Genomic DNA, 23,639 nt, shown 5'->3' on the forward strand with positions numbered 1-23,639 from the left:
CTTGTATCCGGCCACTTAAAAGAACCACAAGCAATATATGTGGTCGGCCCTAGCAAGATAAAGAGCTAGGGGCCGACCCTAAGGAGGAGACCAGAGAGAAGAGAGAAAAAGAATTCATTAATTCATGAAGTCTTTCCTCCCCTTCTTTTATAATACTTTCCCAAGGCAAATAAGGAAAAACTTTTTACAAAAATTAAAATCTTCCTCATGTTTTTCCTTTTCCCTTTTTATTTTTATTTTTCTTTCCTCTTGATTGAATCAATCACCAATCATAGATTAGTTTTAATTTGATTGAATGATGATTTAATCCTATTGGCCGACCCCTTGCTGGGGCACCAAGCAAGGGTGGCCGACCCCTATAAGGAAGGATATATATATATTTTTTATAAAATTTTACAAGAAGAAATCCTCTTATAAAATTTTACAAGCTCTCTTTCAATTTCCTAAAGTAGGAGTTAAAAAAGGAAAGTTTTAAAAATTAAAACCATGTTTTAAAATTTAAAACTTCTCTTATAAAATTTCCTTTTTTAATATGGTGATAGAAAATTTAAATTTTAAAACTTCTCTTCCTTTTTTCCTAAACCATGAGGATGGTTAAAAAAAGAAAGTTTTAAAACTTTTAAACTTTCTTTTAAAACATGTGGTCTAATTCAAATAAGGAAAGTTTTTAAATTTAAAATCTCTCTTTTAAAACTTGTAGTTTTCTACAAAGAGAAGATTTTTAAAAATTCAAAAACACCCCTCCTTGTTTGAATTATTGTGGTCGACCCTTCCTATGCTTGGACACCAAGCATAGGGTCGGCCCTCTTGAGAGGAGATGTGGTCGGCCATTGCTTGGTCACCAAGCAATCGACTGGCCCCCTTCTTGGACACCAAGATGGGTCTTTCTTTGGATGGGCTTGAGGGTTTAATGAGACTATGATAGGGACCTAGAGGAGAAATTGGTTTTGGCCTTCTAATGAGCTTGAGTATCCCGCGTTCGCCTCGAACACACAACTCAAGTTCATCGATAATAACTCATTCCACTAGAGAGTTATTATTGCACTACCGCACCAATCTCAAATTATATTATGGGCTCCATTTTATCATGAGTGTGTTAGTCTCCCTGTGTTTAAGATAACGAATGTCCACTAATTAAGTAAGTTACTGACAACTTAATTAATATCTAGCTCCAAGAGTAGTACCACTCAACTTCATTATCATGTCGGACTAAGTCCACCTGCAGAGTTTAACATGACAATCCTTATGAGCTCCTCTTGGGGACATTCTCAACCTAGATAACTAGGACACAGATTCCTTCTATAATCAACAACACACACTATAAGTAATATCATTTCCCAACTTATCGGTCTTATTGACTTATCGAGTTAAATCTCACCCATTGATAAGTTAAAGAAATAAATACTAAATATATGTGTTTGTTATTATATTAGGATTAAGAGACACACTTCCATAATAACTAAGGTCTAGTTCTTTTATAAAGTCAGTACAAAAGAACTTATCTAAAATGGTCCTACTCAATACACTTGGAGTGTATCAGTGTAATTTATTAATTAAGATAAACTAATACTTAATTACACTACAACTACTTCAACGGTTTGTTCATTTCCATCTTAGTCGCGAGCAACTGTTTATAATTTATAAAGAACCGACAACATGATCTTCTGTGTGTGACACCACACATCATGTTGTCTACTATATAAATTAATTGAACAAATTATATTTAACAAATAAATGTAAATATTTGACCATTGTGATTCTTTATTTCTAAATAAATGTTTATACAAAAGCTAGGCTTTTAGTATACACTCTAACAATCTGCCACTTATACTAAAAGACTATGCTACCATAAATGTTGTCATACATCTGAATCTCAACCCTTCAACATGCCCATCAAAAGATCTTGCCTTAAGGACCATAGTGAAAGGATCTACAGGTCATCACCTGATGCAATCTAGGCGGCAACAACTTCTCCTCGTTTATACGATTTCTCGTATTGGGTGGTACTTGCGCTATATTGTGTTTACTTGCCTTATGGACTTATGGTTTCTTCGAGTTTGCTACTGCACCACTATTATTATAATAAATTGTAATGATATTTGGGCAAACCAGAAAACATGTCTAAGTCCATCATGAAGTATCTGAGCCATACAGCTTCTATGACTGCCTCAGAGGCTGCCACTTACTCAGCTTCTTATGGTGGAGTCCGAAAAAGCACCTTTGCTTATCACTCTTCCATAGTTATGACTTCACCTCCTAAAGTAAACACAAAACCCCGAGGTCATCTTACTATTGTCCCTATCTGATTGGAAGTCAAAATCCGTGCAACCCACAGGGACCAAATTATCTGCCTTGTAAGCTAGCATATAATCTCTAGTGCCTCTAAGGTACTTCAATATATGCTTTACCGCAGTCCAATGTCCTTGTCCAGGGTTACTTAGATATCTGCTAACTATGCCCTCGGCAAAATAGATTTCTGATCTCGTGCATAGCATACATTAGGCTTCCGACAGCCGAAGCATAAGGAACTGCCTTCATTTCCTCTATCTCCTTTGATATTTTCGGAGACATCTCTTTAGATAAAGCTACTCCATGCTGAAAAGGTAAGAAACCTTTCTTGGAGTTTTGCATGCTTAAAATGAGCAAGGATTGTTTCGATATATGAAGCTTAAGATAAGTAAAATATATTCTTTTCTTACGATCCCTTTGATCCCAAGAATATATGCATTATCCCAAGTCCTTCATATCGAATTGTTTGGACAACCATACCCTTACTTCTGACAACACTTTGATATTGTTTCCAACTACCGAAAATGTTATCTACGTATAGTACAAGAAATACCACCACGTTTCCATCACACTTCTTGTATACACAAAACTCATTCGGTTATAAAATAAATCTATAGGTCTGGATTACTTTATTAAACCGGATGTACCAAGACCTTGAAGCTTTACTTCAGTCCATAGATTGATTGAGCTTACACACAAGATGCTCTTTGCTCTTTGCAATGAACCCTTCTGGTTGCTTTATATGGATGTTTTCTTTAAGACTTCCATTAAGGAAAGTTGTCTTGACATCCACTTGCTAAATCTCATAGATAAAAGAATCTGGATAGACTTAAGCATGGCTATCGGTAAAAAAGTTTCCTTTTTCAACAAGCCTTACTTTGAAAGTTTCTACCTTCCTGTCTATCCCTCTTTTCCTATTGTAGACTTATTTTCACCCAATGACTTTTACACCATTTGGTGATTTTATAAGCTCCCAAACTCTATTAGAATACATATATTCTAATTCTGTATTCTTTGCAAAGATGTTGTATCTTTATCTTGGAGTGCTTCGTCATATGTCTGGAGATCAGGTTCATGTCCACCAGGGATCGAGTCTAAAGACTCTTTCAAAACATGAATCTTTTAGGTTGCCTAACAACCCTCCCACTACGACGAGGCACTTTCTACAATTGTATATCATTTGTGATATGTATTGTAGTTTCTTGTGATATTTCATCTTGTACAGTTGGTACTAGGTTAGACGTGTCCTTTAATTTCCTTAAGAATAATTTTTACTCATGGGCTTGTGGTTCATAGTATAGTCCTTTTCTAAAATCAGACATTGGTGCCAACAATGACCTTCCGATTTCAAGGACTATAAACCTCTTTTCGTTTTTCTAGGATAACTCACAAATAAGTGAACTCATGTCCAACTTATCAGTGTCTCTCACGTTCTAGACCACCCAAATCCAAATATGCTTCAGACTAAGCTTACGCCCATTCTGCAATTCTGTGGGAGTAGAGAGTTCTGACTTAGAAGGTACTATGTTCACTTCCGTTTCCAGTGTATATCCTTAAAACGAATTTGGTAATTTTCTGAATAACTCATCATCGATCTAATTATTCCATAAGAGCCTTATACCTTCTTTCTACTACACCATTTTGTTGGGGTGTACTAGGTGCAGTTAGTTGGGATTAAATCCTGACTTCTGATAAGTGACTCCTAAACTCTCCTAAAAGGTACTCGTTACTACGATTTCACCGTAGTGTCTTGATACTTTTACTTTGACGTTACTCCACATCAGCCTAGTACTCTTTGAACTAATCAAAGCACTTAGACTTATGGCGCGTCAAGTAAATGTATCCTTATCTCGAATAGTCATCTATAAAAGAGACGAAATATTCGAAACAACCTCTTACCTGGATAGTCAAAGGTCTACACAAATCAGAATGAACCAATTCCAACATATCTTTGGCTCCATACCCCTTAGACTCAAAAGCTTCTTAGTTATTTTTCCTTCCAAGTAAGACTCGCAGGTTGGAAAGATTTCCACTACCAATGAACCCCAAGAGTTCATTGGTTATTATCCTTTGAATCCTACTCAAGTTAATATAACCTAGACTTAGATGCCAAAAATATAATTGATTCATTTTCGAAGGTTACTTTCTCTTATTAAAGCTAGAAAATGTGTTATTAATTTTCATTTATTGCATCATGGGAGTTATTGGATTATAAATTATCAACCAACGTACCAGAACAGATAACTTCCCTATTTTTCTTGATAACAAGTTTGTTATCAAAATATACAGAATATCTATTCCTTTTTAGAAACCGAAATCAGGTTCTTTCTAAACTTAGTACGTAAAGACAATTTCTGAAAATCCATATTTTATTCCTATCAGAGGATAAACATCTCCCACTGCAACAGCTGCTACTTTTGTAGTAGTGTCCATGTAGACGGTGTTTTCCTTTTCATATAGCTGTCGGGTTTCCTGGAACCCTGCAATGAATTACAGACATGATTAGTGGCACCTGTATCTACACTCCAGGTACTGGTAGATAACACCACTAAATATGTTTCAACAACTAATGAATTAAATACACCTATATTTCTCTCAGTTCTAAGAGAACAGTCTACCTTAATGTCCAAGTCCTATCATTATAATTGAGACTACTAAGTCTTTTCTATAGTATAACAACTAGGGGATTGACTAACATTTGAAATCCTAATAATCACAAAAATATTTGGTCAAGACCAACTCTTTAAAATCCTCGTGAATTTTGTATGACACGATAGTGTGGATGTATACAAATTCAAAAAAGATTTTGTCCATTAATTTTATTATTTTGTCATCCTAACTTCATGACGAATAAAATTAATAGTTGGTCTATCTTTGATCAAATATTTTGGTCAAAACTTTGAATTTAAAATAATATTAATTCCTCAAACAATATTATTTAAATTCACCAACACCTCAAACACCGGGAATTTTGCATACCACGATAGTGTGGACGTATACAAATTCGAACATTTGTAAGAGGAGGGTTTTTCTTATTAATTATTTTGTCAATAAATCTTTATGACAAATAAAATTATCTCAAACACCATGAATTTTGTATGCCACGATAGTATGGACGTATACAAAACCAAACATTTGTAAGACGAGTTTTTCCCATTAATTTTATTTTCTTGTCATCCTGACAAATAAAATTACCTCATACACTGTGAATTTTGTATGCTACGATAGTGTGGACGTATACAGAAACTCGACATTTGTAAGAGGGGATTTTAATTTTATTATCTTGTCAACTTATCTTTTTGACAAATTAATAGTTGGTTTTCCTTTGGTCACACAAATAATAGCAGTGACTCCGATGGGGAGGATACTATTAGACGTGCCTAAGTGTATACCATTACTTGACACTAAGTTCATTAATAAGATTATGCCCCTTCCGATGGGGAAGATTACACGCTCTTAATTAATTTCCTATAGTCGTCCTAAATGGAAGTTTGATCTAGTGATCCGCAAACAAACTCATCCGATATGGAGGAACGCACTCAGAGCCAACGCGCAAGTTTATTTGCATCACTTATAAACTAGTAATGGAGACCGTGGAATTTATTAAAATAAATCTCTCTCCCATTTAGTTATTTAAAGTGAGAAATTTTAAACTATCCTAGCATACATCACATGCATACATACACATCACAGTAAATAAAAGCAATAAATATGGAAATTATTTTTCTAACTATTATGGCATTTTCCATCATTGTCCTCCGTGTGCTTCAACCCTAGCTGCTGCCATCTTTAGCCACCGCCATCAGGTTGAATCGTGGCATCCATCTTGCTTCTTATTCCGCTGCGCCTCTGGTGCTTCAAAAGTACAACGCCTCGCAAACATCCGATCCGCGACAAAAATAGAATATTACAAATATCGATCCTATATTCCATAAAGGAATGTACATGTATTCTAGATTGAATAAAAATAAAATTCTAAAAATAATTTAGCTGCTGCTGTATTTGATACATACAATCATGCACACACACAATAATGCCCTTGACATGTCCAAGGGTCCAATCACACACAACATCTATAAGACATAATAGTTGGAGTCTGTAAACCAAAAAGTTAGCACATCCTACTATTATCCTGCCTAAATTATATATGACATGTGCATAACCTATTTGAATTCTAAACACACAGAGGCAAACCCTAGCTCTGATATCAATTGTTGGTTAGTCCTAGGAAAATCGTACCGGTTCCACTGCACAAAAATTTTGTACAAGTGTCGAACCTTTCCTTAAATAACCTATTGTGTTCTTTAGAAGTTAAATTAGGAATCGCAGATGGAACTTAACATCATTGATTCCAAATTTAACTTATCTGTTCTTAATAGTTTAGATTTGAATCGCAAGCGGAACTTAACACTATTGATTCAAATCTACCTATGTTATTAATTTCATTAAATATTAATTTCCAAAATTGGCTTCCAGGACTGCATGGCGAGGCACATGACCTTCTTGGATATGGGAGCAACCACCACCGCCTAGACAAAGCCTTTTAAGGAAAGCTAATATTTAATTTCCTTAAATAACTCTAGGTTAACCAAAAAGAACAATCGAATCACAAATTTGAAAAACAAAGAAAACACAAACTCGAAAAATAAATTTGAAAAACTAGATCTAATACCTCTTGTGTTTAGAATTCTTACAAATGAAATAACTAGCATGATGCAAAAAATAATTGCTAATTATACCTTCTCTTTGTATGCAAATGACCTCGAGATCTTCTGCCGTATTCCTCACCTCGCCTTGGACGTCGTGTGGATGACGATCCTCCAAGATGAACACCACCCAAAGACTTCTTCCTCCTCCTCTTGAATTCGGCCGCCACCACCAATTTAGGAATCAAAAAGAGCAAGGGAAAGGGAAGGGGAGAGATCCGACCATCATGAGAGAGCACAAGTAAGAGACTAGAATTAGATGCCTCCTCCTCCTCCTTCTTCTTCTTCTCCTTCTCCTCCTTCTTGTATCCAGACACTTAAAAGAACCACAAGCAATATATGTGGCCGGCCCTAGCAAGATAAAGAGCTAGGGGTTGACCCTAAGGAGGAGACTAGAGAGAAGAGAGAAAAAGAATTCATTAATTCATGAAGTCTCTCTTCTCCTTCTTTTATAATACTTGCCCAAGGCAAATAAGGAAAAACTTTTTACAAAAATTAAAATCTTCCTCATGTTTTTCCTTTTTCCTTTTTATTTTTTTTTCTTTCTTCTTGATTGAATCAATCACCAATCATAGATTAGTTTTAATTTGATTGGATGATGATTTAATCCTATTGGTCGGCCCCTTGCTTGGGCACCAAGCAAGGGTGGCCGACCCCTATAAGGAAGGAAATATATATATATTTTTATAAAATTTTATAAGAAGAAATCCTCTTATAAAATTTTACAAGCTCTCTTTCAATTTCCGAAAGTAGGAGTTAAAAAAGGAAAGTTTTAAAAATTAAAACCGTATTTTAAAATTTAAAACTTCTCTTATAAAATTTTCTTTTTTAACATGGTGATAGAAAATTTAAATTTTAAAAATTCTCTTCCTTTTTTCCTAAACCATGAGGATGGTTAAAAAAGGAAAGTTTTAAAACTTTTAAACTTTCTTTTAAAACATGTGGCCTAATTTAAATAAGGAAAGTTTTTAAATTTAAAATCTCTCTTTTAAAACTTGTAGTTTTCTACAAAGAGAAGATTTTAAAAAATTCAAAAACACCCCTCCTTGTTTGAATTATTATGGCCGACCCTTCCTATGCTTGGACACCAAGCATAGGGCCGACCCTCTTAAGAGGAGATGTGGCCGGCCATTGCTTGGTCTCCAAGCAATGGACCGGCCCCCTTCTTGGACACCAAGATGGGTCTTTCTTTGGATGGACTTGAGGGTTTAATGAGGCTACGACAGGGACCTAGAGGAGAAATTGTCTTTGGCCTTCCGATGAGCTTGAGTATCCCACGTTCGTCCCGAACACACAACTCAAGTTCATCGATAATAACTCATTCCACTAGAGAGCTATTATCGCATTACCGCACTAATCCCAAATTATATTATGGGTTTTTTCTTATCATGAGTGTGTTAATCTCCATGTGTTTAAGATAACGAATGCCCACTAATTAAGTTACTGACAACTCAATTAATATCTAGCTCTAAGAGTAGTACTACTCAACTTCATTGTCATGTCAGACTAAGTCCACTTGCAGGGTTTAACATGACAATCCTTATGAGCTCCTCTTGGGGACATTCTCAACCTAGATAACTAGGACACAGATTTCTTCTATAATCAACAACATACACTATAAGTAATATCATTTCCCAACTTATCGGGCTTATTGACTTATCGAGTTAAATCTCACCCATTGATAAGTCAAAGAAATAAATACTAAATATATGTGTTTGTTATTATATTAGGATTAAGAGCACACACTTCCATAATAACTAAGGTCTAGTTCTTTTATAAAGTCAGTACAAAAGAACTTACCTAAAATGATCCTACTCAATACACTTGGAGTGTATCAGTGTAATTTATTAGTTAAGATAAACTAATACTTAATTACACTATGACTACTTCAAAGGTTTGTTCATTTCCATCTTAGTCACGAGCAACTGTTTATAATTTATAAAGAAACGACAACATGATCTTCTGTGTGTGACACCACACACCATGTTGTCTTCTATATAAATTAATTGAACAAATTATTTTTAACAAATAAATGTATATATTTGACCATTGTGATTCTTTATTTCTAAATAAATGTTTATACAAAAGCTAGGCTTTTAGTATACACTCTAACAGTTCTGCCTTCATTTTCAATAATCTTGCAGTAGCTAATAGTTGAGAATTGCCAAAAAGAATGTCTTCTCATAATTCTCTTTCACTAGACTTCAACATATCATACATTTTCTAAATTTTGGGTGTAGGTGTTTCTCTATATTTAATTTATCATATGCATTCATTGCATTGTAATCCATTGATTGTATTGCATTCACAGACCTTGATGATTCCTCTGGAGCAATTGGGCAAGATGACGAAGCAATAGAAGATCCAATTTGGTCAAATACATACGACTCTCCATGATAAAACCAATTGTAATAATTTGGAACAAATCCATACTTATATATATATATATATATATTTTCCATTGTATCCTCATCACAAAAAAGCTATATTTCTATATCTGCGCTAATTACATGAATACTTTAACTCTGTACCATTCAAACATTCTGACTTAGACTTAGCGAACTTCATAAACTCTTCAACCTCAGCAAAAAAATTTTTGACTGATAAATCCATTGTCTAACCTATTGTACATTCAAGCCTTGTTAATATACATTATATTCTAATAAGAATACAATTTCCAATATGGTTAATCATGTCAAACTAAGCATGATTATATTTAAATCATTTAGGTCTCATGAAACTATGCATGCTCTTCTAACGTATATGTCGTAAATGAAAGTATCTTGTAAAATGATCAAGGCAAGTTGAACAAACAAAACAACAATGGGCTCGAGGAGATTATCGAAGTTATCTATCAAGTTATCGAACTATGCAAATAGGTTGTCTTCCCAAGTTATCGCAGATATACAAGTCATCACTGATATACTATCAATATGGATAAATATTAAGCATCAGCATGTATAAATATTATTAATAATCTAAATCTGATAAATCAACTAACAAAAGAATCATGGGAGGCAATGTCACTTAAATACACTAGCACTGCTCAGCCGCGGTTGGCAGAGCAAGGTCGTGGTCGAGCACTGGCCGACAGAGCAGGGTTGTGGCCTAGCACTGGCTGGTCGCAGCTGAGCAATGCCAATTGTAGTCTTGCTTAGCCTGCCGCAATCGAGGAGTGTAGGCCACAGCCTTGCTCTGTCGACCATGGCCGAGCAGTGACAGCCATGGCAAAGTGACACTTCTCAAAGCTATGGCAAGAGGAGAAGAGGGAGAAGAGGAGTACCTGAACGCTGGAGGAAGAGAAGCCGGAGGAGGAAGGAGAGATCGTCGGAATGAGGAAGAGATCACCGAAGCAGGGAAGTGATCGCATGTAGAGAAGAGATCAGGTGCACGAGAACCCTAATATTCCAATTTTAGAGACTGATTAATTATGCTATCGCTAATAGCGGCGGATTAATTATTTTGTCACTAATAGCAACGGATTAATCCGTCATAAAAATGGCAGATATTAGGATTTAATGTTTCCCGTCGGCCAAATACAAAGAACTTATAAGCGATGAAATGTTGTTGCCCATCATTAATTCCGTCGCTATTAGGTTTTTTTTGTAGTGCGTTATCTTTAAAAAAAATACTAATAGGCAACGGTTATTTGATAAAACGTTATCTTTAATAAAATAAAATATAAACTGTAATTTTCACTAAAAGCATTATAAAAGAATAATATTTTTTTAAAAAAAGAATATTGTCTTTGAATATTGTGTATAAGTTTTTTTTGTTTGTAGTCTTTAATCATCATAAGCTCACAATATCTTGGTGTGAAATGGAGTATTAGCAAATAACGTAATACCCACACCGCATTATCTCACAATGGCACTTTGGATCTCTAGTTAGTTGTCATTGACAAATTTTTATGTGCTCATAATATCCCTTGAAAAGTGATATCTAGTTAAGTAGCACCTAACTGCTACATGCCCACGGTAAGATCATGAATCTGAACACTATAAAAATCTATGTACCCACATTATTTTTAAAGGTGCATAATGCCTTATTAGTCTCTGTGACCCTAACCTTTACACCCTCCATCATCAATGCTTATAAAGGATTGTGTAATCATCAATTAAGTTAAAAACCTTCTAGACAAGCACATGATCATTGGACTATAATGACTCTTTGGACAGTCAACTGGTCTATTAGAGCGAGGCTAACCAAACAAAGATACATGACAAAAGGTCATTAGAGGTTGCTGACTCTTATATGCCTATAAAAAGGGAGGTTTCCGATCATTAAGGGACACCTTTTCTAGAGTTTTTTCGAGCCCTCCACAAAGTCTTCATGAAGGTTTTCACAGTCACTTTAAGAGCTTGGCAACTTTAGCAACTTCTAATAGAGAAAGGTAGACCTTTAATCAACAGTAATCTTAGGCACCTTTCTGATATCATTAATTGTGGAGGTGAATGAAGATTATTGATGCTTTGGTACATGGACAAGGAATTAGTTAACTTTCGCCATAAGAATGAGTTTTTCTGATGATGTAAATATACCTAACCTTGATTGTGGAACAAGCAAATTCATGGCATAATTAAAGAATAATATAATTTAGCTGAATATATAAGAAGAAAGGCTTGGTATCCAATTCATAAACAAAACACAGTGAAAGATTTACAAGAATTGAAAGTTATGGTTTCAGCCAAATACGTATACGTTATCAACCCAAAGGAAGGTGGAGAGAAGAAGGCAGACGACAGAACAAATCCATTTAGGTGGATGATCGATGGTTTCTCAACCATTGCAAATCAAGGCGCTGCCACGTATTACTCTGGGAGTTTCACAGCCTGTGGTTTTAGCTGGTAAATCACATGTTCTTCAACAAGTGAAAACCAAACTTTTGTAGTTAATACAAATGAAATTTCTCTATCCGTTTCGATAAGAACATCCACATCAACTACTCTATCCAAAAATTTTATCCTAAATTTTGAATAGGGTAGTTACAAAATCTTTGCATCAGCTCCCCTATATATTCCTAAATTTGGATTTGATAAATAGTAATTCTCTAAATTCAGGGAATGAAACCTCTATCTCCCTCTCCTTCCACTCATTCTTGTCAATCTTTCTTTCCACTCATTTCATAAATATAATAATAAAAAAATAGAGAAAAGTGAAGAAAATAATAAAAAATTGAAGATAATAGAAATTTTAGGATAATTGATATAGTGTGTAGTATTGAAAAATGATTATCAAAATTTAATAAAGTGAGCTACTTACTTTAAATTTTAAATATATTAATAGAGAAATTGATGTGGATTGGATACTCTAACATTTAAGATCTTTGAAAGACTTGTTAAGATCTTTGAAAGATTTGGCACAAGAAAATGCTTTGTGAAAGATAGCTAAGAGAAGAACTATATTAACTGCAGGAAGTTGCGATTGGAATCAGTTTTAGAAGAAGATGGTGAGAAATATGTGGGTCTTTATCTCTCACATGATGATGCAGATTCAAAAAACCCAGTGATCAAAGCAATCTACAAGCTCTTCATATATGATCAACTACATGCGGAGCACGTACAAAAGGAAGGTGACAATACAGTTAATACAGAGTTTCTTGCTATTTTGCAACATATGTTGACTCATGAAGGAAGGATTAGTATTTCTTTTCCTGAACTTGTTGGTGGTGGAGTTATTTATCATGTTATATATCTTCATTATTTATGTAGGCGAAGACTATTTCCATAGCACATCCCGTGATGGATTTTGTTGTAAGATTGCATTAAACAAGTTCAACAGTTCAAAATCTGGACTGCTCGTCAATGATTGTTGCATCTTTGGAGCTGAAGTCTTGGAAGCTTTTGCATGCAAATTAGACAAAGAAGGAATCCGTGAATCCTTGTCCCTAAAGAAAGACCTAACTGTTCGAATTTATGCTTGGGTGATCAAGGATGTTTCCAAATCGAAGGACAGACTACTTTCTGAAACTTTTGCTGCAGGCGGCTACAACTGGTATTTCATTACATGTTCTTAATTGGATCATATAAGATATTAATTATTCATTTCGACATGTCTAGGCGTATCTCGCTCTATCCAAACTTAGCCTCGTTCAAAGACTTCTTCGCTATGTTCTTGATCATGGAGAATGCTGCTAATCTTGGCTCCAAGACTAGAGTCTATGTTGACTTTAGTTTTTGCTTGTTGGATCAGCATAATGCCAAGCACTGGAAGCGTTCAGGTTTTGATAATTTGTTTGCGCTAGCTCCATGGCTACGCTACAACTTGATCGAGCAATCATCTGATTGTGTTTTTTCATTTATTTTTGTAGTGAAACATTTGTTCTCGTCAGAGAGTGCCAATTGGGGATGGCGAGATTTCTTAAGCTGGAACGATGTACAAGATCCATCGAGAGGATTTCTCCGCAACGAGACATGCATCGTTGAAGCATCCATTGTGGTTCTTGGAGTAGACATCATTGCTTGAACACGAACCAGCGAGATATTTATCTGTTCGTTCATTTCATGTCCATCAACTGTTACTTTCCCATCTGACTGTTCTGTCATCCACCTTCGGCATTAATTAGTCGAAGCCTATTGAATAACATAGGCAACAACGGATACGCTGCAATTATTCAGTCTAATAGTTTGAAGGTAAAATTTAAATCTTTAATGACACTCACATGATCTCATAACGAAGATGATAGATTCCGATCGTAAGTTGACTTTCAATTATTAAATGACTGCACCAACTGATCTAGTTGATATTTTGACCATACAATCCGTGCTGCCGTTTACATTTAAGATGATACCCTCTCTGTTTATTTGGAGCTAGGGAAAATTTTTCTCTACGAAAAGTTTTTTTCAATGTTTATTTTATTAAACGTTTAAAGTGGATGAAATATATTTCATCGGTGGATAATTTTAATAGAAAAGTTTATCCCTTTCGAATAGGACGAAAATGATTAAGAATCGGACGTCCCTGTGATGATTTCAAGACTTAGCTTCCTTGATGTTTAAAAAAAACTAAAGACTCTTTTATAACTTCCAATAAGTTACAGGGCATCGCTGAGTTCATCATCTTCAATGAAATTGGTAAAAATATCCTTTCATACTATGACTTACTTAATTTTATGATATATAAATGGTTATACAGCCGGTCATACGAAGGCGCTCGAGATCAAGATATGACCTTTATAGAAGTTGTGAATATAATTTAAAATATTAATTCTCATAAAATTAGTTCCTATCTATATATATAAACAAATGGAATAGAGCATGTGGAAAGGCCTAATTAAGTTATTTGGTTGAATGAGATTGATTGAGCGGGTCAAGCGACTTGAAAGTATGAACATGGTCAATGCAAGCATAGTTAATTCATTTTTATTCTAGTTTATCAACTAAACTTTTTATTAAAAAATTATTCACATTCTATGTATCCATCATCTATTCTACTCTATAATTGTATACCTTCACTTTTTAATAGTGTTTTGAATGTAGAAATTATATGTGGAATTATGATAGTATAGAAATTTAAAAACTAAAAATATATGTGTGTGAATATAAAAAATTATAGCATATAATTATATAGAATTGTAATATATGATTAAAAATGGGCCAATCTAGATGGGTTTGATTTGGACTTACTTGACCTATTTTATAACGTGTTCGATTTAGCCTGACCCAATTTGTCACAGGCACATGATAATTAAAAGCACTCTGTGCATCCAAGATCCTCGGAGTCACAATCCTGATCTACTCATAGACAAGGGGTTATTCATAGGTAGGATTTTATGGATTCTACCTGTATAATAGATAGAGACTGTAAAATCCCATCTATGAATGATATAATATATCCTCTTAATCAAATTTAGTACGCAATTGAAAGACTATACTGATGAAAGCTCATTAATGACAAAGAAGATAATACATTATTACAGACAATTTAATTCTATAATTTTTAAAATAATTTAATTAACTACTAAATATGACTTAATATAATCAATAACTTAATTGAATCAAAACCTTTTGTTTCTTGCCAAACCATAAGCTTGTACTTAGGAAGACTTTGACAAAGCATGCTTTTGTTTTAAGACTTCCAACGGGAAGTTAATGGGATAATTAAAGAAGAATAGAGTTTCAGCGTCCAACAGGCATTTTGAGCGAGGCTAACCAAGTAAATTTCTTTAATATTATTTTTAATAATTTTTAATTTTTTAATATTTAAAGTATTTTTTTAGTATTTAAGATATTTTTAATAATTTTTATATTTTAAAATTTTGAGTTTATTTAGAAATTTTAAAATTATAATTTTTTTTCTTTTTATGAGGATTTTTTCTTATATATTAAAAATTATAAAAAATATATTTTAAATACTAAAAACTCTAAAATTATTCTCCTCTGAGGTGCAATCTCCCATTCAAGGTTAAATTGGAGGAAAATCTCAACTTTAATTGTGCACGGTTTCTTCATGTTAAAAAAAATATTATTTTCACCTTTTTTTGCATGTAAAATTTTATTTACTTCTGACTTTCATATATAAATATCATTATCTAATTATCCCTTATATTTCTTAATACAAAAATCTAAAATATATAAAAAAAATTAAATTCAACTGTTTAAATTAGAATTGAGTATATTTTCTATCAAATTAAACATGATTTTTTTCATTTAATATAATTTTTTCTAAATATATCATAATTTCAAAAGAATTTGATATATTTTCCATTCAATTTAGCATATTTAAAAAAAATCTAACATATTTTCCATTTAATTAAGATGGAAAAAGAGTCACCATACTAGATTCTAATTTAATATACTAAATTTAAAAAGAATTATACTCATTTTTAAAAAATTTCATATTTAAAAAAATATAAAAAGTAATTATATAATTTAACATTTATTATATTTAATTAAAGAGTGAAAATAAAATTTTTTAATCATAGAACTACATACAAAATTTAAATTATGATTAAAAACTACATGCAAATTTTTCCCCATCAAAAGTGAGATTTCCATCATTAAGGGACATCGTTTCTAAAAGTTTTACCTGGTAAGGAAAATTTTCCTTTCTCTACGGAAAGCTTTTTTTATGTTTATTTTATTAAAAATTTAAAGCGGATGAAAAATATATTTCAACCGGCGGATAATTTCAAGGAAAAAAATTATTCCTGTAGTTCGAAAAGCGAAGGGAAAAAACGAATGAATATATATATAATTACTTTCCTACAGACGAATATATATATATATATATAATTACTTTCCTGCAGATCATTCGTCTGTGCGTAGTCTAGGGCTCTAGGTTGAATCCATGCAGTTGGATTTAATCCAGACGTTTTAAATTTTAGATTTTTTTTTTTTCTAGAGTATATTATATATATTTAGAATATAGAATTTTATTTAAGAGTTGGGTTATAATAAATTTAAATTATGATTAAAAACTACATGCAAATTTTTCCCCATCAAAAGTGAGATTTCCATCATTAAGAGACATCGTTTCTAAAACTTTTACCTTTTATTTCAAGGTAAGGAGCACTTACATCAACTGCTCCACCACGAATCAGAGACCTGATAGCAAACTCACATGGACCCAAAGCAAAGAAGAAATGATCGACTTTCATGCTTTTTGTCCGAATTCTTCCAGGATACGTTTATACTCCGCTGCAAGACGTGCGTGATCACCTAGAAGAGCGTCAGCAGTGAAGCGAGGCCCCGTCCTGTCACACACAGAGCCCTAATGAACTAAAGAAAGAGAAGAAGTTGTCAATAATAGATTACCTAGATAAATAGGTCAAACAAATTTCCACCCCAGATTGAATAGTTGGTCTATTCTCATTTTAGGTAAAGTCCATGTTCTTGGGGTAGAAATGAATAAGAACAAAAAGGCTTTAGCTAATGTAATAAAGGTACCAACAGTCGTTCCAAGGACTCCACTTGTTTTATTTATTTTAAAAAGCTCAGGAAAGAATATGTGCTGAATAGAAAGATTCCAACCGCCCAAGTAAAGCATTGTTACAAATACTGAAGAAATTCGTAGATTCAGATATGAAGCAAAAACCAAATTGGATATCTTAATATTCGCTTTGATAATCCGTTACTAATTCTTCCTTTGCTTATGATAAATCAAAAGGTAATCTCTCGCATCCCGCTCAGGAATAATTTATAAAAACGAGAAACCCTATAGGTTGACGCCAATAATTCCATCCTCAAAAATCATATTCTAACTGCGCCTCAACTATATTATATCTATCTATACTTTAACTGTTAGATAATCATAGTCGGTGTTAACATCACTGTTCCATTGCTATTACAGAATCGTACATGAGACTTCAGCTTCGTACGGCAAGATAACGACTACAAGGTCGATGAAAAAGATCCCTTTTGGACTACCATTTCACTACCGTATCATTAGAACTTCTCTAAAGAAAAGAAAAATCATAAAGCTAGTGCCAAGCAAAGAGAAGTGCACAGAGAGAGCTTTCAAGTCATCAGATCGAAAGCCTTCGGAATTGGAAGAGGAAAATCCTTAACCGGCGCTGCCCTAACTGTACCGGAGAGGAAATTCAAATTAATAAGGTGAGGAAATTTAATGTGGAGGTACCGGAATAGAATGAAATGGAAGAGTTCCCCCGAAAGAACAAGGTTGGTAGGTTGTAGGGAGGATGAATGGGATGAAGAATTTATTGGATGAAACAATTTATTGTCGGAAATTTTTAAGGGTTTAGCTAAATTTAAATATGTAAACTTAAATTCAACTTATCTGTTGAAATGACCTGAGCTGATAATCTCAGGCTGTCAGCAAGGGCTAATGTCTGTCAAGTGTCGACCGCCGAGGCTTAAGGCCGATCAAGTTGCAGGACTTCTGCCGAGCGAGTTGTTGTCGAGCAAGTTGCAAGGCCTCTGCCGAGCGAGTTGCTGCCAACCGAGGCCTGTAATGAACGCAGTTTCCTTGAAACAGATTTGCCCCACCTCCAGCTATGCTTCGAGGCTTTCTTGGGTCTGCTATTTCTTAGGATACAACGGGTAACCTTGATTCCCACCAAGCACTGATGGTCACAGCGAGCTGAGAGATACCCGACTGTTACCACGGGCACTCCAACGAGCAGGAGTTGGATGACAGAGTCGGCGGGGGAATGTAGGTGGAGAGCTTCAGCTTTTTGCCTGTGGTGGCAAAATGTTGGTTGTTCCTCTTGGGCAAGTTTTGCCCCGACCGGTCTGACATTCGGCATGCGTAGGTCGTGTTCGCACACGAGTCAACATGGTTCAGTGCAAATCCAGGCCTTGGATTTGCACCCCCCGCCTATGCGCCCACGCGTGAGAGAGAGTCTCTCCTCGTACATTTGTTCACATCATCAAAGCATGTGAGTTAATATAAACCAACCTATTTAACTTGAAGCTCTCAATGTAGTACTAAAGTCTCATTACAATGGAGCTCCATACTTTTTCCACTTCTTCTTCATTCATACATATTCAACAGAATTGAAGTTGGAATGCCAAATCATTAGCGACTGGTACTGTCTTAAAGAATTTGAGGAATGGGGCATCCTAAAGGGCTTCGGGACGCCCAAACCATGAGTGTGTGCACGGTACGCGCATGATATCAAATTGCTATATATATATATTGAATCGGATATATATATATATATATATATATATATATATATATATATAACAATTGAATCGGATACTTCTAATGAGGATGAAAAATATATTCGATTTTTATCGCTTCAAGTCTATTATATTATTATGTTTATAATTATTATGATTGTATGTCTTATTTAATCTTTCCATTATTGTGTTGGACAATTTGTATAAATAAGTCTATTGACTTTAATAATAAGATTATCAAAAAACTTTATATTATTTCTTTCCTCTACCTATTGATTTCAACATGATATCATAGTCATCTTTTCTTCTTCTTAATTTTCCTCTTCTGAATTTTTGTTATAGCAGCTACAGGAATTTCTACATCGAAGTTTGATATCATCGTCTACAGTGCGACAACCTTGACAACTTCGACAATAACAACTTTTCTTCTCCTTTCATCAACAATTCTTTTTTATCGACGGTAGCAACTTCGACAACGTTAATTGTAGCAAGACAAAGTTATTATTTATTCGTTTTATTTTTCTCTTTGTATTTTTTTTCTCTCCTTACAAAAAACAGAGAGAGTGGAACAAATATATATATATCTTCTCTTTAGTCTTATTTTTTTTCTCCTTTCTCTGCCTTTTCTCCTGACGTTATTCTCCTATTAATTAGTCTTGTTATTCTCTGTTTATATTCATCTTCATCGTAGCAAGTGCTTTTATTCACCACCGATAATGCCAAGTATTATTTCCAACCACCGAAAATTCTTCCAGTAAGGTCTATTACTATCAAGAGACGAGTTATTTATTTTCGATGTCAGATACTCAACGACATCAAGATGGCGAAAAGCAAAGTTTAGACCAATGTCAAATTTGTCACATCGTTGGTCATACTGGTATTCATTGCTCTAGAATATTTGATTGGTCTTATAGTCGGAGAAGATGTCAAATTTGTCTAAGAATTGGACATATGGGTATTCAATGTCCTAAAAGATTTGATTCAAATTTTGCTAGTGGTCTTGCAGCATTAGAATAACCAACTATTTCACAAGGAGAGCATGCATCTTCAAATCGACCACCACCTTCTTGGCATTCTACAGCCCAGTCATCTCATTCTGGAGCATTCTCACATTCTATCTCTCCTAATATAGTTTCAACGACTCTTAAGAACCCAGAATGACATCCGGATTTTGGAGCAACTCATCATATTACACTGGAATATAATATTATCATAGAAGCTTCACCTTATGATGGACTCGACATGGTACAGATAGGTAATGACTCAGGTTTGCAAATTACTCACATTCGAAATACATCTTTTCACTCATGCAGTCGTACTTTTCACATGCGCAACACTCTTCATGTTCCTTCTATTACTAAAAATTTACTTTCCGTCCATCAATTTGCTCTTGATAATAATGTGTTCTTTGAATTTCATCCTCATCATTGTCTTGTGAAGGATCCCACAATAGGAAATATTCTACTTCGAGGAATATTAAAGACGGTCTTTATTATCTTCAACTCACCTATACTAATGCGTTTGTTGGAGAACACATTGATAAATTCTCTTGGCACGCATGCCTTGGTCATCCGTCTCTACGTATTGTTCAGAATATCATTAATCAATATGGTTTACCAATTTCTTTAACCTTCTGTTCTCATTTATGTAAAGCTGGCATGAAAGTAAAATCTCATAAATTATATTTTGTGTCTTCTTCTAGTTTTCCTTTAGAAATCATTCACTCTGATGTGTGGGGTCCTACTCCTATTCTATCTAATCAAGATTTTCTTTATTATGTTATTTTTATTGATAATTTCAACAAGTTTACTTGGATTTTTCCTATGAAAAAAAAGTCTGATCTCTTTGATATTTTTTGCTGCTTTCAAAAACAGGTTGAGCGTTATTTTGATCGTAAAATCCTCTCCTTTCATTCTGATTGGGGTGGAGAGTATCAATCATTTCATCGTTATTTTACTTCCTCTAGCATCATCCATTGAGTCTCTTGTCCCCATACTCTTGAACAAAATGGATCCGCCGAGAGAAAACATCGTCATGTGGTTGAAACTGCCTTAGCTCTTCTTAATCATGCCTCAGTTCCTATTAAATTTTAGGATGATGCCGTCCAAACCGCAGTCTACTTTATCAATCGTTTACCCACTCCACTACTTCAAAATAAGTGTCCCTTGGAAAGACTATAATTATCTTCCAGATTACTCCTTTCATATCTTTAGTTGCGCATGTTATCCTTGGCTATGACCTTACTCTAAGCACAAGTTAAACTCTCGCTCTTTGCAATGTGTTTTTCTTGGTTATAGTAATTTGCATCATGGGTACCATTGCCTCCATATTTCGACCGGTCGGATATATATTTCTCGACGTGTTACTTTTGATGAATCTCTATTTTCGTTTGCAGTTGCTACCTTAGATCCTCATTCGGATAATCAAGGCAACTATCTAATATCACCAAGCAATATACTAGAAGCCCCGCATATTGACTCATTAGGACATATTGAAAGTACAAGGGGGGATGGTATCTTAAGTCCTGCTCCATCTCCACAAGTTCTTGTAAACTCGACGGCTAGTGGTGATCCACTCTCTAGTTCTGATTCTCATCTGTCTGACCACTCATCTCCGAGTAGCTCTGATGATGATATTCCTCAACGGATGTTTCCTCTAAGTGATATTTATGCACGATGTCAACCAATTTCCACATGTTATCCTCTTCCATGTGCTCGTATTGCTTCTTCAAATTTTGTTGAACCTTCTAGTTTTACACAGGCAATCAAAGATCCAAATTGGCGTGTTGCGATGGCTAAAAAATTTGATGCTCTTCTTCGTAATGCAACCTGGAGCTTAGTCCCTCGTACCCCATCTATGAATATTGTAGGCTCTAAATGGATTTACCGAATTAAGTATCGTACAGATGATTCTATTGAACGTTACAAAGCTCGCTTTGTTGCTAAAGGCTTTAATCAACAATCAGGTATTGACTTCAATGATACTTTTAGTCCAATCGTTAAAATTACAACTATCAGATTGCTACTATTTATAGTTGTAAGCTCCAATTGGCCAATACACCAATTAGATATTTCCAATGCTTTCCTTCATGGACACCTTGAAAAACTATTTATATGGAGCAACCTCCTGGATTCATCTATCCGCAACTTTCAACACATGTGTATCAACTTCAGAAAACTATATATGGTCTTTGACAAGCACCTCGTTCATGGTTTCATCATCTATCTACCTGCTTTATACTCAGGGATTTTCTGGCTCAAAAATAGACTCTTTCCTATTCGACAAATGTCATGAGGAATTTTCAATATTTGTTCTGATTTATGTGGATGATATATTAATAACTAGTAGTGATCAAACATCATTACTACTTTACTACATCTTCTCCGTCAAGAGTTTCCTATTCGGGATCTTAGCAATGCTCATTTTTTCCTTGGCATAGAGTTTCTCTCACATTTTGAAGGTCGTCTTCTCTCTCAGAGCAAATACATTACTGGGCTCGTACAACGAGCTAAAATGGATGGTGCACATCCTATCTCCACACCAATTATTGAAGGTAGTTTCACTGCACCTTCATCCTCCTCTTCGATGTCTAAACCCCAGATCTATCGTAGTATTGTTGGTGTTCTACAATATGTCACAATTACACGACCCGATATTACTTTCGCTGTGAATCGTGTCCATCAATTTATGCATGCTCCTACTGAACATCATTGGAAATGTGTTAAGCGAATTCTTCGATATCTCAAAGATACTATTCTACATGGTCTTCTTTTATATCGTCAGTCTTCACGAGAGTTGATTGCCTACAGTGATGCAGATTGGGTTGGATCTCCCGAAGATAGACGTTCTACTAGTTGATATGCTATATTTCTTGGGCGAAATCTTGTTTCCTGGCTTTCAAAGAAGCAACTTACAGTCTCTCGCTCGAGTACTGAAGCTGAATATAAAGCTATCGCTAACGCAACGTCAGAAATTATTTGGCTACAATCTCTTCTTTCATAATTACACTTTTTCCCAACTGCTACGCCTAAAATATAATGTGATAATATTGGAGCAACTTATCTTGCGGCAAATCTTTTCATGCTCGTACCAAGCATGTAAAGATTGTTTTTCATTTTGTTCGCGAGCGTGTGGCGACTCAACAACTTTCGGTTTCTTATATCTCTACGGAAAATTAAATTGCTGATATATTTACTAAGTCATTATCTAGACAACATTTCACCAAGTTAACACTCAAATTCAACACTCCCGTTGAGTTTGTCGGGGGTAATGTTAATAATGGAAATAATCTTTAATTGATTTCAATCAATTGAGATTTATTATATTTTACACATAATCAAGATCGACATGAATTAAATAGGAAAAATAATATTTCCAAGTCTATTATATTACGATGTTTATAATTATTATGATTGTATGTATTATTTAATTTTTCTATTATTGTGTTGGACAATTTGTATAAATAAACCTATTAGCTTTAGTAATAAGATTATCAAAAAGCTTTATATTATTTCTTTCCTCTACCTATTGATTTCAAAACATGTATTTCAACAAAAGAAAATCAAGATTTGTAGTACCTGAGTTTTGTGTACTGTTGTACAAGACAAACACTACTTCAGGCTTTATTCGATACAATTGAAATTTCTCTGTTTTCTCGATAACATTTAAGATCTTTGAAAGTCTTGACATAAGAAAATGCATTATATTGTGAAAGATAGCTAACAGAAGAACTATTTATTAACTGCAGGAAGTTGCTATTGGAATCAGTTTTAGAAGAAGATGGTGAGAAATATGTTGGTCTTTACCTCTCAAATGATGATGCAGATTCAAAATTCTCAGAGATCAAAGCTATCTACAAGCTCTTCATATACGATCAACTACATGCGGAGCACATACAAAAGGAAGGTGACAAAACATTTCAAGTTCCAGAATAATTAATCATGATACAGGAAGTTCCTTTTACCTTGACTTCTTGGTGGAGTTAGTTATCATGTTATTATCTTCATTTTTTTTTATGTAGGCGAAGATTATTTCCATAGCAAATCCCATGGATTTTGTT

At 34.3% G+C, this 23,639-nt stretch overlaps 1 protein-coding gene across 1 annotated transcript; it reads left to right on the forward strand.

Annotated features, from left to right (window-relative positions):
- Nucleotides 1-11,637: 11,637 nt before the first annotated feature.
- Nucleotides 11,638-13,611, forward strand: LOC121994415. Its single transcript, XM_042548458.1, has 5 exons — nt 11,638-11,842; nt 12,410-12,567; nt 12,707-12,989; nt 13,055-13,215; nt 13,306-13,611. The coding sequence occupies exons 1-5, from the start codon at nt 11,673-11,675 to the stop codon at nt 13,458-13,460; spliced, it is 927 nt and encodes a 308-aa protein (XP_042404392.1). The 5' UTR covers nt 11,638-11,672; the 3' UTR covers nt 13,461-13,611.
- Nucleotides 13,612-23,639: the final 10,028 nt, after the last annotated feature.

This window comes from Zingiber officinale, chromosome 6A, assembly GCF_018446385.1.
Source record: "Zingiber officinale cultivar Zhangliang chromosome 6A, Zo_v1.1, whole genome shotgun sequence".
Lineage (NCBI taxonomy): Eukaryota > Viridiplantae > Streptophyta > Magnoliopsida > Zingiberales > Zingiberaceae > Zingiber > Zingiber officinale.

Bases quoted from the DNA above. Each gene is read 5' to 3' on its own strand.
- LOC121994415 (XM_042548458.1), top strand. From the start codon at position 11,673: ATGGTTTCAGCCAAATACGTATACGTTATCAACCCAAAGGAAGGTGGA. The intron at 11,843-12,409 runs GTAAATCACATG...TATTAACTGCAG, and splicing joins ACAGCCTGTGGTTTTAGCTG to GAAGTTGCGATTGGAATCAG. The intron at 12,990-13,054 runs GTATTTCATTAC...CGACATGTCTAG, and splicing joins GCTGCAGGCGGCTACAACTG to GCGTATCTCGCTCTATCCAA.